Source organism: Patagioenas fasciata, chromosome 14 (genome assembly GCF_037038585.1).
Source record: "Patagioenas fasciata isolate bPatFas1 chromosome 14, bPatFas1.hap1, whole genome shotgun sequence".
Taxonomy (NCBI): Eukaryota; Metazoa; Chordata; class Aves; order Columbiformes; family Columbidae; genus Patagioenas; species Patagioenas fasciata.
In genome coordinates, this window is record NC_092533.1 from 7,604,366 (window position 1) to 7,621,978 (window position 17,613).

General features: G+C 42.8%; 2 protein-coding genes across 3 annotated transcripts in view; one reads left to right on the top strand and one right to left on the bottom strand.

The window, feature by feature from the left end:
• Positions 1 to 359: 359 nt before the first annotated feature.
• On the bottom strand, positions 360 to 17,452 carry RUFY1 (RUN and FYVE domain containing 1). Of its 2 annotated transcripts, none has more exons than XM_065849230.2 (18): positions 17,163 to 17,452; positions 13,377 to 13,550; positions 12,682 to 12,799; positions 11,852 to 11,953; positions 11,413 to 11,536; positions 10,927 to 10,985; positions 10,165 to 10,230; positions 9,459 to 9,528; positions 8,406 to 8,507; positions 7,882 to 7,998; positions 6,295 to 6,462; positions 4,690 to 4,787; positions 4,183 to 4,302; positions 3,272 to 3,401; positions 2,365 to 2,459; positions 1,898 to 1,946; positions 1,636 to 1,713; positions 360 to 1,093 (listed from the first exon to the last, which is right to left on the bottom strand). In XM_065849230.2, exons 1-18 carry the CDS (start codon positions 17,428 to 17,430, stop codon positions 950 to 952), a joined length of 2,082 nt encoding a protein of 693 aa, XP_065705302.1. In that variant the 5' UTR covers positions 17,431 to 17,452; the 3' UTR covers positions 360 to 949. The 2 variants fall into 2 exon arrangements, with proteins under 2 accessions (XP_065705302.1, XP_065705303.1); XM_065849231.2 differs by lacking the exon at positions 17,163 to 17,452 and adding an exon at positions 13,658 to 13,886.
• ADAMTS2 (ADAM metallopeptidase with thrombospondin type 1 motif 2) overlaps positions 14,056 to 17,613 on the top strand; it is a 248,252-nt gene continuing 244,694 nt past the window's right edge. The window contains exon 1 of the mRNA XM_065848778.2: positions 14,056 to 14,228. The gene's annotated coding sequence lies outside the window, so the exon portion shown is untranslated. The remainder of the gene's footprint in view (positions 14,229 to 17,613) is intronic.

Genomic DNA, 17,613 nt, shown 5'->3' on the forward strand with positions numbered 1-17,613 from the left:
GCAGGCAGCACTTGGGGCTGGTGCCAGAGCTCAGCTTGGCACAGACTCATCTTGGGGTTTCCTGCTCAGGCTGCAGAAAACACCATGAGCAGGAGATGCACATAGGCCAGCAACACTTGCTGGTCAAGGCAGCTCAACTGAGCAATAGCCTGGCTGTGCTCAGGGGTGGTCACAGCAAAGCTGGAGTCACTTCCCACTGTTCTCCTGGGAAGGATGGGGGCAGTTCCACCTGCAGCACTGGCTTCATCTCAGATCCATTTCAGTGGCTCTGGCTTCAGCCCTCGGTGTGCATGATGGTGCGATGTTGTCTTCTGGGATCCATGCTTGGCAGCTGTTAAAAATCAGAACTTCAATCTTGCTTTCAGTTTTTGCAAAAGGTTTTATTGTGTAATTACCATACTGTGGTCACAGCGACTGTCAGAACAGCTACAAGGTGTAGTTTGTGACTGCAGTGAACTGAAGGCACATTCATTGACACTTATTGTAAAGCTCTTTCTATAGACAATTCATAAATTGACCTTTCCTCTCTGTACTTTGAGCAAATACAAAACTGTACACGAGACAGTGAAACACAGGAGCACCTTGTGACGATGCAGAGGAACCAAAGTTAATGTGCAGACAGTGATTTCTAGAGGGATCAAGTAAATGTAGAAATACCATATACAAATTTTAATACAAATATCTATAAAAATCAGAAAAGTGAGTTTGCATTTTAGTTTCAAATAGAACTTTAAGGGAAATTACAGTTTATATAATTGTCTTAATTATTCCAGTTGGAGAAGCATTAGCTTGCATTATCCCTACAAATTATTTTGCACTGCTCTGTCTTACAGTGGAAAATATTCCAGACCAGACAGTCTGCTGCACAGAAGGTGCCTGGAATGCAGAATTAAAAAAATAATGGCTACTTTTCCAATGTTTAAGTGGTCCCATCGAGGTTACGAAAGCCTTAGGAGGAGTTAGACGAACACCGCTGAAGGAGTAAAGTGTGACAAGTATCACAAACACGGACAGGCTTAGGATACGATGGCAGTGCAAGTTCATTACTGGAACACGTGTTGCAGAAGATGTCCCCACAGTTTCTGCAGTGATGCTACAAACAGAGTTAGAATAAGCACAGCTGCCTCAAAACAGAGCATCACAAGGAGATAAATCAGACCTTATAAAAGCTTTTGGGGTCCTGTGACATCATCCTCCACCTCCTAAGAGGCCCAGCCCTCCCAGCAGCACTTGTGAACCCGGAGGGGTGTGATCCCCCAGGGCTGGCGGGGCTGCTCAGCTGCCAGGTCCCAGCGCTCGGCCTGGATCATCTCAGGAGAGCACACACAGGCCCGGCTCTGCGCGCAGGGCCTGCGAGCGTCCTGTCCCACTGCACACAGCCCAGCAGGGACACGTGACGAACCACGTCACGAGGGGACACAGCCCACAGCAGCTCCCTGCCAAGGGAAGGGCTCAGGCAGGAGGAGAACGTTATTTTTAGGAGGGGAAATACCCAATTACTTCTCTCTGTATTGATAATGCCCACAAGCTCTGGAATTGAAGCAGTGTCGGTCTGTCCTCAGAAACTCGGCAACAGCACAATCTTTGCTTTCTGTGACAAAAGGAAAAAAGAAAAAATGCACTGAACGCCACTACCTTCCTCCTGGAGATGGAGAACTCCTTTTCACATTGCTTGCAGTGAGTCGCTTCGTCATCCTTCAGCCAGGTATGACCCTAGAAAGTCAAAATGAAAACCTCACTGTAGATAGAAATACATTTATAAAATAAAATTCAAAGGCCCTTTACCAACATTGTTGATATTTTTCAAAAGCCATCTTTTAAAGTAGGATAACCATGGTGACATTTGAAGGTGTTAAATGCACATGCTTAGGAAAAATATCCATGAGATGCAGAGTACCTTCAGCGCTTTATTTACTTCTTTGATATCTTCCATCTTCAACTTTGATCTGGAAAAAAAGACAATAATTCCCTCTGCATGACTTTCCACTTAGTTGTGTTCAATTTACCTGTTATTCCACTGGCCAGCCACTGAATCTAAACTCAAATCCTTTGGTCAGCTCCCTGGTACAACTCTGAACTGCTCAGCATCACCAGGAAGCTTTGTCACTGGGGGGTTTGTGCCCTTCTCAGTACATGCAGAAGAACGTGGGAAAAGCAAAGTTCCACTGCAAGAATTCAGCATTTACTGCGTCATTTCCTCACTTTTATTTCATGGCTGCTTAGTTCCCCATGTATAGTAATCACATCCTAAAATTCTCATGTTTAACTAATTTTTATAACTGGATGCATTTTAAAATTATTGGTATGACTTTGATACCACATCCTCCAGGCTACGTCACTTAGAGTTCAGTTCCTAGAACTTACTGGCTGAGATGAAGTCCCATTTCTTGGAGAGCTTGCTCCTGCTCCTCACAGACTTTCTCTAACTGCTGCTTCTCATCTTGCAGTTTTCTCAGTTCCTATAAAATCAAGCACAAAATCAAGGTTTTTTTGTGTGCCAAGTTTGACCCATAACCCAGATCAGATAGTTCATCCAAAGTACCCAAGCAGTTCACAACAAGCGCCTTTAAACTTGTTCCTAAGGCTTGATTTTTAGATTCGCACGGGTGAACTACCCCTGGGTTCTTGTAGAGCACAAACAATGAAATCATTTAACCATATTGACCAGAAAAAGAGGAAGATTTTCAGGCTTTAAACATCCTTGAGCATAGCTAGAACACAGCAGTCCTGTGCCCACACACGAGTGTACAGACACCGGTGTACAATGGTGCCTTCGAAATCTAAACTGCTAGATACACAGGCATAAATTCCCCTTAGGTTAACAAGAATTTTCACTCTTAAAAAATAAATTGCATTCAATTGCTTTGTATGCTTGAAAACATGTTCTTATTTTATTACAGATGGTTGAAAGAATCACACTGTCAATGAAACCTCTGAACTTGCCATTTCCTACCCGAGCAGGGGTATCTCACCACGGGACAGCTGCTGAGCTTTTGTCCCTGGTGTCTCAGCTCAGCTGCTGCCTGGCAAGTGGCTCAGACACAGAGCACTGGGGCCACCAGCTCAACTGCTCCCATCGCCCGTGCCCTGTACCGCGCCAAGTTCCTTCTCTTGGCATTTCACGCGCAGACTCGCGTTATGTCAGCCAAGCTTTTGGAACCGCCCCAAGGAGGCTGGTACAGAAGAAATTACTCTCCTACAGATGTGAACACTGCACTGGTTCTACGTCAGCTTTAATCCTGAACGCTGGGCACGTCTGCGCTGTGCGTACCTTTTTCAGTCCTTCCATTTGCTGCAGTTCTGTTTTAAGCAGAGCAGTAGCATCCTTCTCTTGGTGTAGTTCTCTTTGCAAAGTTTGTCTCTGTTCCTTTTCAGTTTTTAACTCCTTTTCCAGAGTTGAGCTATTTAAAAATAATTCATTCTAAGAAAGCCTAGAGCAGAAAAATATCCTAGAGCGCTTAAGGATAGGAATAGTATAAGGAGAAGAAACCTTGTCCAAAAGAGGGCAAAAACTAGAGTGGTGTTCTGGGAAAGGAAAGAACAAGGATGTTATGGCAGCAGACAGCAAAATCGTATCAGCATTTTCAGGTCACAGAAAACAAGCAGCAATGAACGGCCAGGAGAAAAAAGATTAAAAGAAAAAATGATCCCCACAAGTAGATATTTGATGACCAGTGTTTAAAGAGACACGTTTGAAAATGACACTACCCCGAAGTCTGAACTGGGAAAGAAGCATTTTCTGTAGGTATTTGAAATCTTTAGAGGCTTAACATTCTCTAAGAACACCAGGATGCTCCCCAGCTCCCAACACCCCAACCAAAACCCCAGTCCTTTGGATGACAGTCACTCCTGTGCTCAGCGCACAACCATGACCGTTTCTATCTCCTCGTTTAGTGAAAAAGCAATTGAAAGCTCCATTGCTAGTCAGAATGACCAGATTTCTACTGGCACTCTGTGCTCTGAATTGGATGTTTTGGGAAAAGCAGTTCGAAATCCTCATGCTAACAGTTCGCCACACACAACTTCTGTGCTTTCCTACATCTTGCACACTTCTGTCAATATTTGCTGACCCAACATAGTTCAAACCTACCCCTCTTTAGATCTTAGCACAAAATGAGCAGAAAGCATTTCTTAAAGGAATGGCAGAAGGGAAGGAAAAAAAAAATGGGTCAGATTAAATACCATTTGGTATCCAGCTGGGACATCTGCTGCTGACAAGTGTCCAGCCTGCCTGCAAGCTCTTGCTTCATCTTGGTGCATCTTTCTTCTGCAGCCTGCCTTGCCTTTTCTGCATGCTGCAACCTTCAAAGTAAGGAACATGTTCATTTGTTGTTGATTCACATACTCCTTACCTACACCCTCTCATGTTGTTATTTTAGATTTATCATACAGATCTTTATAGAAATCTTGAAGTGAAAATGCTAGCAGAGAAAAAAAAATACTCTTGAAAGCAACTGTTTCTGAAAAAAAAACAAAAAAAAACAGAAAGAGAAAAGAGAACAGCCAAGTGCAGAAGGTGCTAAGGGGGAGAAAGGAAAACAGAACTTCATGCTGGCATGTATGGCCAAGTGTCTATAGGAGACATATCTGACAGTGCTATACTGAGAAATAGAAGGCCATCCCATACAGGTTTCAGTCAGAAGTTTTCTACTGACTTCACTGTTGACTTTCTGAGCTTGCAATTATTACCTCTCTTCCATCTGTTTCATTGAAGACATCATCTCATTTGTTTTTCCTTCAAAAGACGATATTGCTTCTGTTTTCTGTTGTAATGAACACTCTGCATTCTGTAGGAATAAGTGAATAGATACTCCAGGCAACATATTTTCATTTTCTAAAGCACAAAGCGTTAGTATTTAATGCAAGTCTGCCACTAGACAAAGAATGTTTAGCTTGTTATGGGCCAAGCCTGGGTCTGACTGGAATGTGCAAACAAAATGCTGATAATGCCAGAACAGACACTTCTCAAGTTGTTTTACTAAGAGCTCAGAAAAAAACACCTTAACTGTAGTAAGTTTTGATCTATGAGACCAGCTACAAGCTAAAAATCTTTTATTTGGAAAGGAGTTTGAAGAAAGAAATTATCAGGATAAGAACATCAATTATGACTTGAATGTAACAACTGCACTGAGCAGGCATGGAACAGGAAGCCAAAAAAGACACAAAATAAATGCAGCTTTTGAAAGCAAAGGCACCGCTCAGCACTGGAAGTGTCTGTGTACCTGGGAAGGAGCGAAGGCTGGATAAAACCTCAACGGGCATTGGGAAACAGCCCCAAAAGACGACAAGAAATCCGCTCTGGATTTCTCACACCAGATATTTATTGAACTCCTACATCATTAACAGAGACAAGCTCTGTACTTTATGTGTGAACACTTCTACGCCATCTCTTCCTGTAGAAATGCTGATCTGTACATTTTTTTGTCCAACTGAAAAAAAAACAAATCAAAACACCACAACCCGCCCAAATAACAAAAAACTGCAAAGCCATCCCCAAGCCCCTGCAATATACACGACACAAAGGACTGGGAAAGTAAACTCTAAAAACTGCCAGAGTGAGGAAGAGACTGAGGAAGGGAGACAGGCCCAGAAAACACAACATTTTTCGTTGTACTTCTCTAATCATTGTACTTCCGGAGAGTCAGGTCTTATGCTAAAGGGGCTATAGCAAAATATCTAAAGCAATCTGACAATTTTTTGCTAGCTCCAGAGGCCAGTCTGACCGCAGAGCTCCCCGCTCCCAACTTCAGTGCTGCCCTTGCACTGGCCACAGCACCCAGCTGCCCCGCTGGGTACAGCCTGCTGAAAGCAGACAAGAAATGATGGTTTTCTGTTGGTCTAGAGAGGCTTGTTGACGGTTTTTACAGTAAACAGTGTTAAATGTGGTTCAAGTAAAAGGCAAGACAACACAGATAGGAATGAAAAGACAGTTCTCTGCTGCAGTAAGACATTTTTTGAAGACTAATCATTCCGTGATTAGAATAAGGGTCCCTGCAACCACACTCTCCCCTGGGAGAGCTCTCCCTTTGTCTCAGTGTTGGCTGGATGATCCTGTGGCACACTACACAGCATACTCAAGGAAACCCCCTTTCTTTCCAAACATATCCAATCTCTTATCAACAATGAAGCATAATTAAAAACACCAACTCTTTATATAGTTTTCAATCTTAAGAAAACTGTTGCATCTAAGTATTGTTTCAAATGCATATTAGTGCATTTACATTCCCACTGCACAAAGACTGCGTGGAAGAGCAACATCACAACTGCTCTTCCTGTTCTCCACTACGTACGTACCTGAGATTTGTGAAACATCTGCAGGTTAATAGCCTTCACTTCTTCTAATTGTTGGCGAAGTGCTACCAAGGTGTCTTGTTTTTCATGAGTATCTTTTTCCAGAAGTTTCATGGCAATTTCCATTTCTGTTTTCATTCCAATCTGTAGCTCCAATTCTTTCTCTAGTTCCTTACAAAGAGATTTCCTAGTTACTGCTATGTAGTCATAGATCAGGGATAAGTATTTCCAAAACCCACGTAAACTCCCCAGCCGAAACTATGCATTACTCTAAGATAATACTGACCTATGAGTTTACAAAAGGGCTAGGTTCCAAATAATACTGAGAGTTAGCAAGACCGAAATACTGTTTCAGCTCTCCAGACTATGCCACGAGATCTGCACCCTTGCCCTGAAGTGCAGAGCTCACTGTGTAACTTAGCAGCCCATCAAATGAAATACTCCTCCTGGCAGCTGGAGTTGGGTTGACAAGAGCCACAGGCTTCAGCAAGCCTGGGCAACCCCTTCATCAGTCACTAATTAGCAGCTCATTGTGGAAGTGACTGTTGAGCATATATCACATTTTTCTCGATAAAGACAGTTGCCTTTCTTTGTGGTTTTATCTTAGTCTCTGCTACAATAACCTTGGTAAGTTCTTAACAGGGGAAGACTTCAGCATTCCAAAAGCCCTGATTTCTAGTTCTTCTCATACATTCTAAGTAACAAATATCAGTGCCTTGCTTGCAAATCCATCAGGAACTCTGAGTAGTTATTGTGCTGGTTTGGATGAATCAAGGTAATTTCCCATGCCATTGGTCCATTTTCTTCTTGGTAGCTAGCACGGACTTTTATTCTGAATTTAGTTTGGGAATAACAATAGAGCATCCTGGGATCAAGTTAAAGCTTTCTTTATGTTGTTTTCCAGTGTTTGGGATTTGGAATGAAAGAATGTAAGAGCTCACTGATGGTGATACTTATTGCTCATGAAACCAAGGTCATCCTGCAGTTTCCTATGGTTTGCAAATCAGCAGGTGTATAAAGCGGGGAGCAGCAGATCCAGAACAGCTGACTCAAGCTGGCCACCAGAAGTATTCTATACCATGAACATCATGTTCCATATATAAGCAGGAAGTTCCTGGGAACGTCCCCCTTTCCTTGACGGCCACCGTCCCTGAGGGGTCCCACCCCTGCTGCTGCTCCTGGGGCCAAATTCCTGTAATCCCCCTGTGGCCACTGTGATCTCTGAGTTGAGCTGGACTTGCTGCACCCCCAGTGTCCACAGGTCAGTGCTCATTGCTGGGAGTGTGTGTTCCAGCAGCTAAGCATCGCTCTGTATTTTATAATATTCACATTATTACCCATTCTTTTTTTTTTATAGCTTTATAAAATCTGCTTGTTTTTCAACCTATGAGTCTTTCTTCCTTTTTCCTTTCCTTCCCCCCAGAGAAGGAAAGGTGAGAGAGCAGCTGTTTTGCTGCTTCGCTGCAGGCCCAGCACTGAACAGCAACAGCTGCAACAAGTGCAGAGCACACAGCTTGCAATCATAAGGCTACCGTAAAGTGGGCAGAATCCTTTATCTTTCATTTCACTTTCTATAGTTAATTTCCTTACCAGCCTAATTTTTTTTTCTTCTTTCAGCTGCTTCCAGACATCACTGTACATTTCATCCAGACCCTGGCGTGACTGCTTGTAAGTATCCAACTCTACTTTCGTATCCTCTTTTGTTACCTGTGAGATAGATCAACAAAAAAAGCCATGTAAGACCACAAAGTTGAGTATTTAAAGTATGCCTCAAATTCATGAGTGCTATTTCAAGCAAAATCCTACTATTTTATAAGTAAGGTCACAAACATTAATAAGCTGAAATGCCAAAGAATAGACTAACATTAAAAGGAGACCCCTCCAATACTTTTTATGCTCCCTCCCTTCTGCAAGTACATGTTTAAGTGTGCAGCAGAGAACAGCAAAAAACTAATGTCTGTGCATACTACACACAAAACCAGCGACCTAGACAGTAGCACACTCAACTGTGCTTAGCTTTCCAGTTCAAAGTGCTTTTGAGAGTGCTAACCGCCGTTGATCAAAAGAGATCAGTTACTGTAAGGATCCTCATCATCTTTAAACAGGCATCCCACCTCGACACTTTTTTCACTCCGTTCACGAATTAATTCATTTTGTTGTTTTAACTGTTGCTGCTCTTCCTGAAGTGATCCAATTCGGTCAGTTGCTGCTGCAAGCTGTTTACAAAGAGAACATATCTATATTTAATCACTGTACAAGCACGCAACATCTGGAGGAATTCTGAAGTTAGTAGCTCAGCCTTTGTAGCAGGTGCGCTGTTTGCTTCCCCTTTTGGCCCTTTTGTTCTCCCCAGAAGCTGCCTGACCCCTTTGCAGTCATACTAACCACACAGCCTTCATTAATCAGTCCACCAACATTTGTTCACTTCTGCTTCATGCCCTCATCAATTATTTTTTAATATTAACTGTGCAAAGAAGCGCATCCTAGTGTAAAAGGCTAAAAGCCAGCACATATCTGTGATCTGTGGTATTCATTCTGGTATGAACTAGAAGTCATGGAGCAAGTCAGGGCTGACATTCACTTGTGGAACTTTATGGTATTTTCAAGTGGAGATAACCCCAAAAAGCATTGGAAACTGCACCACACAGATACACTCTGAACTCATATATGTAATAACATATATAAACAGTAAAACACCACCACAACAAAAACCAAAACAACCATTATCATGTGTGCTGCCGGGTTCTATTTCAGTTGCAAGCTAGGAAATATTTCCTAATTTAAGTGTGATTCTTTTCCTTCTCTTTTTCTGAGTTCTGTTTAACTCACTTGACAAATACATATACACGTGTATGTGCAGAAGGAAGAGGCACGAGTCACATTTGTTACAGCGATATGATTACTTTTGGGTGGAGACACCATTGCAAGACAAAAAAATTGATTAAAGAAACCTCTCTAACAAATAGGTGCCCAAGAGCATTTTAACAGCTAACATAATGTAGAAGTTTTCCACAGAGCTTTCCCCATGTTCCAACCTGTGCCAGTCCTACTAATTCCCCACACTTCATTAGTAGGAACTCAAATATTAGGTCTAATATCTATTTTCAGGGAGTTTTCCCTCTAATGCAAAAGAGCTATGTGAAATATTTAACAGACCAGACACAAACCTCTTCCTGGAGTTTCGAATTGGTCTTTTCTAAACAGTCTATTTTGTTCTGAAGATCTGCAACCGTGCAACTGCAGCAACGAAAATAAAAGCATAAAAACAACACAAGAAATGCTAGTGTTCAACATTTATTCCTATCCTCAACCATACTTGCATTTGTTAACCATCTTGCATTTGTTAACAATGAAATAGTTTGGTGAGCTGGCAAAAAAAACTCAGAGGAAGGACAACTGTCCCTCTTAAGCATGAAGAGAACCACGCATTTCCCTACAGTTGGCAGCCTGCTGTCTTAGTTGGCAGCCCTGTTCTAGCTTATCTTTTGCAGACTTAACACCTTTCTGATGTTCAAGAGCATGAGACCCGCTCCTCCCACTGAACAACCATGGGGGAAGAATAAAGACTCTTCTGCTAAAGTATGTATTTCCAGATGCACTTGTAATACATTTTCCCTTGAAAAAGTAGCTCCAAATTCTTCTGTTAGTAAGTCTCAAAAAAGTCAACTATCATTACACAGACTTGTTCTCTGCATTACATATGCCATCAGAAGAGTAAGAGCACAAAGTGAAACTGAGATTTTGGGAAATAATCAGAAAGGCATTTCAATGTCAGACAAAAATCTGCAAGACTGACAGCAGAGACATTTGAAGTCATACTGGAAAAACCAAACAAGACAAGCATTTATACATTAGTATAGATGAAAATCCTACCTTAGATGTCGATTAAGTTCTTCAACATAATGCTTCTGGTCAAGGACAGCTGTAATCCCTCCATCTCTAGAAGGAAAAGTGATAATTTATTGATTGAGGAAAAAAACCCTTCATCCTAAGCTGTTAGTTTGTACTGGAGTCTTCAGCACAGACTTGCAAACTGAGCTGAAACCTTTTCTCCTTGTGCCTGAGCTAGACCAGAAGGACAAGGGAGATGAAGCAGCTGTTGAGCTGCTTGTCCCCAGCAGCTGAATAGTAAAGTGCTCTGAAGCGCCAGGAGCACACAAACTGTGAAGTCCCCTCCATTCACTACAAGTCTTCTAGATATAGTGATGCTAACCGTTGAAGTTTCTAATTCATGTAAAAGTACTTTTTTTCCTCCATAACTGATCTTTCCCACAAAGACATCTACTTGAGAACATTGCTGAAAATGCTTAGAAACAAAGCAGTGATTTAGCAGAGGGTGACCTGCCAGATTATGTCTCCTAAACCCCAGTAAAAACAAAACCTAAAATTATGGGTGTTTTTAATTTGGTCCCAGCTCAAGATACAAACTCTCCACACAATATTGTTGTTAAAACAACCATGGACTCCACCTTTGAAATTATTACTTATGTCTAGCTAGCAAAATCTATCTTGGATTCTCTTTTTTGAATGATTAAAAGAGTTTGACATCTCTAGCACTCATGTACTCCCACGGACTGTCTGACAGGTTTGTTCTACAAAACCCATAATTTAGAATCACTAATTCACCATACATACTGTTTGCCATCACTGTCCTGTGTTTCCTTAAGGTACAAGGAAAAATCAATCACTCCAACCTGAAAAATATATTGAAATTATTAACACACCTTCATAGTGCAATTCTGCATGGCAGCACACATTACAGGATTATTTGGAAAAATGTAAAAATCTGAAGTTTAAGTTTACAGAGACAAATAATACCTACGCTCTTCCCAGCTGAAGCAAATGTGCAAGGTAGTGTTTGTCATAAAAGCATCAAAATGACCATATTCAGCGTGCTCACTTTCCTAGCAGTTACTAGTTTTTACAGCATTTCCATAAACTGCTACTTAAAGAGATGGATACTTATGTATCTTGTTTTGATTCAATGTGGGAAACATAACCAGCTTCAATACACACCATTCTGGACAGAATTCAGGACCCATCTCCGTAAAGTTTTTATGAATGTGCTTCATTCTACTAGAATCTTATAATGACTAATCTTATTTAAGCTTTAATCTTCACCTGGGAATCCAAGTCTTCTCCTTTCAAGCAAAGGTTTGCATCAATAACGTTCAGTCCAACCAGCAGACCCACAATGACGGCTCCTTCCTCCTCCATCATCAACGCATCAGGTTCGTAAAATTCACTAGAAGAAATATTAGAAGGCATCACTGCACATCAAACAATTATAATGGTATTTCCAGCACTGAAATAATTTCTGTAGCCCTTCTAAATCTCAGTTGATCAGCCCCTTCCCTAATTTATTGCACAAGGCAGAAGATGCAGAACTCTCACAGAAAATACTTGTTCCTCTATAGGTTCACTGCAAAAACAATTAACAACTTGCTCCTCTGCAGGTTATAAGAACAAGCTTAAAACTGGTCAGTTAATGAGCTCTTGCTGCAGCAATGCAAGGTTTCAGTGACTGAATGAATACAATCTACATATGTCTGTACTTTACCTTAATAGATGCTTATGGTCCAAAAGTACTTTAAGATAATCTGCCAGTTTCTTTTGCATGAGTGCTAGATAAAGCCAAGCCCTTCCTCTTCCCACAGCAGTCCTAAAATGAAAAGTTGCATGTTTTGGTAAAAGAAAACAAAAAATATTTTATTAAGTAGATTTGTGCAAGTCAAAATTCTCCCTTTACAAAACCAGATGAAGGTTGTTAGTGATTTAAAAACAACCACCCAACAAAAAAAAAAAGCCCAGACAAAAAACCAAACCCAAACAAAAAAACACACCTCGCCCACCCCCAATCCTTGGGGAAATGAAGTGTTGTCTCTAGAACACAGAAGCGTTTCAGTACATCCCATTGGTTCAGCAAAGGGGAAGTATATTGCAAACTTTTCCTAACTTAGAAAGACATAAATATTTTCAACTACCACCATAACCCAACTATTGATGCGTTCTAGCATTAAAACTGGTCTCTTTCCATCATCCTCAATTACCCAAATTAAATACTACTAACCCATGCACAAAATGAGACAGATATAAAAGCGAGGGAAAGAAGAGGAAAGAAAATATCTCTGATGATCTTATGGTTATTTTTAGCAAGGTTATAGAAGTTTCCAAATGCTGTTTTTAACCTGACAGCATTGTTTGAATCAGAAGCACTGAGTACTTTGAGATGTCCTCTATCTCTTCAAGAAGTCGATGCCTCCTACACACCCTATTTTTCTCTTTGGGAATGAGATCTCATTAAGGAAGGCAAGAGACTACACAAAAGTTTTCTTTTTTTTTTTTCCCAGCAGTATAAGCAAAATGCATCATTCCCAACAATCAACTTACTTCAGCTCTGGCAGATTTTTAACACTAGTTGCTATATCTGATGCTTCAGGACAAAGTTTTTCCACTAGCTCCAAAGGACCAAAAAATGATTTGTTCTGTCCAATAAAAGTCTTCTTCACTAAAGGGAGTAAACAGAGAAGTTTGTGAGGAAAAGTGACAGGCTTCCTATTCCAGCATTACGAATTTTAGTCTGTGTTTTACTTTGTCTTACCAGCTCCTAATACGTCAATGGAAATGGGGCATTAAAAATACCCTGACAGTTTAGGAGGCACATAATACAGGGTATATTGGAAGGTAACTGCACAGTTCACAGAACTACAGAATCACAGAGTGGTTGGGGTTGGAAGGGACTTCTGGAGATCATCTGGTCCAACCCACCTGCTAAAGCAGGTTCAACAGAGCAGATCACACAGGATCATGTCCAGGCAGGTTTGAATGTCTCCAGAGAAGGAGACTCCACAACCTCTCTGGGCAGCCTGGTCCAGGACTCTGGCACCCTCAGAGTAAAGAAGTTTCTCCTCATATTCAGATGGAACCTCCTGTGCTTGAGTCTATAAGTTATACCTGCAACACTGATTAGCATCATACTGCGTATGAGATTAATGCTGTTGTACAGAAGTCAAACCGGAGCCACAAGAAGACGCAACACAGAGCCATTCATCTGCCCCTCCTCAGCGAGGGCAGCAGGCGCCCACCTTTGAGGCCGTGCTTGAGGCAGTGCTCCAGCACCACGAAGAACTGCTGCAGGGGAGGGAAGTCGGAGTCCAGGGTCCGCCCCAGGCTCAGGGCCGACTGGATCAGGGTTTTGATGCTGAGCTTCATCATGTTCATGAGGTTGGCGCGCTCCTCCATGGCGTTGCACCGCGCACCTGCCCGGGGACACACGGGTGGAGAAAGAAAAGCTGGGTTTAGAAACGCGCTCCTCCCGACCCCTCTCAGCGTTGACAACAGCGATGTCTCCCGTGCTGGTCCCCACCTTACGGAGGCGAAGGGCTGGAGAAGAGCCGGGTGTAGGACACGGTCTGGGCGAACCCTCCAACACGAAGGACGCGCCGGCAAGAGTTGACACGGGGCCGCTGCGCAGGCTCTGCGGCTCCCAGAGCCCGCCGCCCCCCGGGGGGACACGGCACCTGTCCCCTCTCCTCCCCCGGGGCCCAGCGTCACCTCCCGGGCAGCGGGGCCGTACCCGGACGGCAGCCGGAGGGCAGCGCCTGCCCGCGTTACCGCGGCAACGGCACCTGCGCCAGCACCCCGGGAGCTCTCGCGAGAGCGAGTGTCGGGCGCCATTTTAGAACGAGTCTGTGCCGGGCGGCGGGGCCGGCGCCCTCAGCTGTTCCCTCACACCCGAAGGAGCTAAAACCAGGCTGCTAGATACCGCTTTTCCTTCAGTCAGCAGCAGGCTGTGACAGAGGCTGCCAGCTGCAGACTTCTGCCCACCTAAATGGTCTTGTGAGCCAGCGCTGTTGCGTGAGGAGAATCCTGTCACCTGGGCACCAAGCGCGGCCACGCTCACAGAAATGGCGGTTGCAAAAGGCCAAGTCGAACAGGTAGAGCCCCTGTGGTAGTCACGTACAAGATTACTAACGGTATTCCTAACACCATGAAAAATTATCTTTGGTACTAATTTTCATTATTACCTTCCTTTTTTTTCTGCACATAATGCTAATTTAGGATTTAAACCAAGCAAAACTCCCACATCAAAACAGTGAAAATGACGTAATTCTAATCCAATTGATCTCAACAATCACAAGCACACAAAGTCCTGTCTTCTCAGTAGCCTGTTGTGTCAATGGCTGTAGCCAATGTAGCAGATGCCTCAAAATAGCATTTAATGTCTTGAGACGAGTCTGAGGATTGAAAGGGCTGTAATTTTTTAAATTTTTATGTCAATATTGCCAGATTGCACATCAGAATAGGAAAAAAGCTGAATGCAGAAACAGAAAATGAGTAACTTTCTTTGAGTATTGGGGTGTTCTGGTAGCAATGGCAACTTATTTTGATGGCCTCAATTTGAATTTTTATTTTATCAGGAATACTTTGATTGTAAGCCTTGCTTAAGACACAGGTACTGTATTATACACAAGACCTTATAAAAAATAATGATACTGTGAGTGAAAATGTGTATAAAACGGCATCTTAATAAGGGTTTGTATTAAGTTAAATAATTACTTGAACATTCTTTTTTAGACTGTTGCAAATTTACAGTGTCAGGCACATCATTTGCAAAACTGTGTACAAGTTGGTACACGCAAAATAGGCAGGTATTAGACACGTGACCAAAGCCAAGCCTCAAAGAACAGGAATTGAGTTACGTAAGTGCAAAAGATCACAGATGTTCTGCTGCAATCTTGAAGAACACAGTCATACAGTCTCATATCTCAATTAAGTAATTTCTTCTAAGATCTTTTTGAGGCCCATGCCTTGTTTTCTGTGATTATTCACCACATTTTGAAGTCAGAAAACACTGAAGCACAAAGAAAAGCAGTTCACTATCTCTTGCTCTTTAAGACTGCAAGTCTTTCTTGATTTGTATTCATTAGATTTGTAGCTCCCAGCCTTCTCTGCAAGGCAGGACATAGTTTCTTCAATAGCAGACACTTGTTTTATGATGTTCCTTTATATGTGTCCAGCTGACTGTATGGTGTGCAGCGCTGTTTACGTGTGATCAACAGATCTGAAGTAGGAGGTAGAGGTTACAAAATTTCTGGAAAAAGGTGACAGCGGGGAACAAACTGCTAGTTTTCCACAACTGGTCTTGCAGGCCTCCGCTTATTTCTTAAAAATACCTGCTTTAAATTGAATTTATAGTGCTTGGTCAACAGTAACAATGAATAGGCAGAATAAGTGATTTGGTCCCTGTTCACATTTCATATCTAGGTTATGAACAGATTTTTTTTTTTTTCTGGAATTTTCCATAAAACTTATCAACATACTGTCTGAATATTTTGAACAATTTGGGGAGGTAGTGTTGTATTCCATTTCTTTACAGATAAGAAGCTGAAAGATTATGGTGCAAGTTCCATCAAGTGTGAGAGCTCCATTTCTGGCAAGAGAACATTTTACTCCCCACCCCTTGCCAAATGCTGTAGGTTGTTTAGAATTATATCTCTTCCAGCATTATTCCAAAAGCAACTGAAGAAAATGGGATATTCTGCCCTTTGTCAGGTTAGATCCCAGGTGCTCCAGATGGGCATCCAGGAAACAAATCTGTGAGAAGTTTGGTGTGAGACTTAGGAATGCAGGGAAAGATAAAATCTAGTTTTTTCAGGATCGCATTAATATTAAACCCTGACCATGCAACACTGAGGAATTAAAAAAAAATAAATTCATTAGCAGTAACATATTTCACCATGCAGTCACGATTCATCCCCACAGAACTCCAGCCTAAATACCTAATATCATTAAAAACAAAAAGGTCAGCACCAGTTAGCAGAACTGGGCTGCATTGCTCCAAAACCATTAAGCGCTCATCTGAGTGTCTGGACTCCAGGCCCAATCACCACTACATTTGAATGGTCTTGTTTCCATGTTATGAAATAGTTTGTGTTGGAAGGGACCTTCCAAACTCCCCCAGTGCCAACCCTGCCATGAGCAGGGACATCTTCACCAGCTCAGGTTGCTCAGAGCCCCGTCCAGCCTGGCCTGGGATGTCTCCAGGGATGGTTCATCCACCACCTCTCTGGGCAACCTGGGCCAGGTTCTCACCACCCTCAGGGTCAAAAATTTCTTCCTCATGTCCAGCCTGAATCTCCCTCCTTTAGTTTAAAACTGTCACCCCTTGTCCTATTTGAACAGGCTGGGCAAAAAAGTCTGTCCCCATCTCTCTTATCAGCCCATTTTTAAGTACAGAAAAGCCACAATAAGGTCTCCCCGGAGCCTTCTCTTTTCCAGGCTGAATGAACATCACTGAGATTTAATTTCCATATGAATTCAACTAAAACCCTTTTAATCCAGTTCTAAGAGACCTGCTCCATAAATCTGTATGGTTGCTATGTTCATGAATGTAGATGTTTAATAAAGCAAGCTGTGGTTAAACAGAAGCCATTTTTAGCATAGTTAAAAAGTAATTTATAACAAATCTATGTCTTATTTCACTTGTCCACTTTCTGACATGACAGCTGTACAAGGACAGTGTTCATCCTTCTCTGAGCCAGCACACCTGGAAGGATAATGAACCAACTAGATCGTTAAGGGTGCAGTCTGGCTGCTGCTGAGAACTTCAAGGGAGGGGGAGAAAGGAATCATAGAATGAGGGAACCAAGTTAAAGCCTACTGCACAAAACTAAAGTCAATTTTACCAAATATAATCACAGTTTAGGATTCTTCTGTTCATAATAAATTTCGTTAAGTTCGAAAAGTGCAGCGTCAGATTTTTAAAAACAAATCCACAGCCACGCATCACTGACACTAATCAACAGCACTTAGGGGAAGCCAACTAATTTTTGCACCGTAAAGCGATTTACAGAGAAGCAGAGCCGTACTTGTTCGCGCGGTGCTGTCGGTGCCGGCGGCTCTGGGGATCAGTCCCGCCAGGGATGCCGATCTCAGCGCGCTGCCGTAGCCCAGCGCCAAGTTCTCCGAGGCTTTCCTGGCCAGCGAGAGGATGGGCGCAGACCAGCGCGCCTCCTCCGCTTTCTCTGCTTCCTCGCTTTTCAGCTCGGCCGCATTAGGAACCTGGTTTTTGTCGATAATCTCGAAGTCTTCTTTGCTCTCGGCGGCAGAGGCGGCGCGGCGCTCCCGTGCGGCCATCTTGGAGGGGTCACATGACACCAGCCGTGAGCAAAGGAGCCGGGCGTCGGATCCGGCCCGGGCACCGCACAGCGGCTGCGGTAGCGGGACCGGGAGACAAACCTCTCCAGAGCCGAGCGGTTTGCTTCATGTTCTGAGTTAGAGACTCAGGGGGACGCGGGGGCGGAGGCAAGGAAAGAGTTT

Bases quoted from the DNA above. Each gene is read 5' to 3' on its own strand.
- RUFY1 (XM_065849230.2), bottom strand. From the start codon at position 17,430: ATGGCCGCACGGGAGCGCCGCGCCGCCTCTGCCGCCGAGAGCAAAGAA. The intron at 1,714-1,897 runs GTACTCTGCATC...TTGACTTTCTAG, and splicing joins AAGTAAATAAAGCGCTGAAG to GGTCATACCTGGCTGAAGGA. The intron at 1,094-1,635 runs GTAGTGGCGTTC...CTCTGTTTGTAG, and splicing joins TCTCCATCTCCAGGAGGAAG to CATCACTGCAGAAACTGTGG.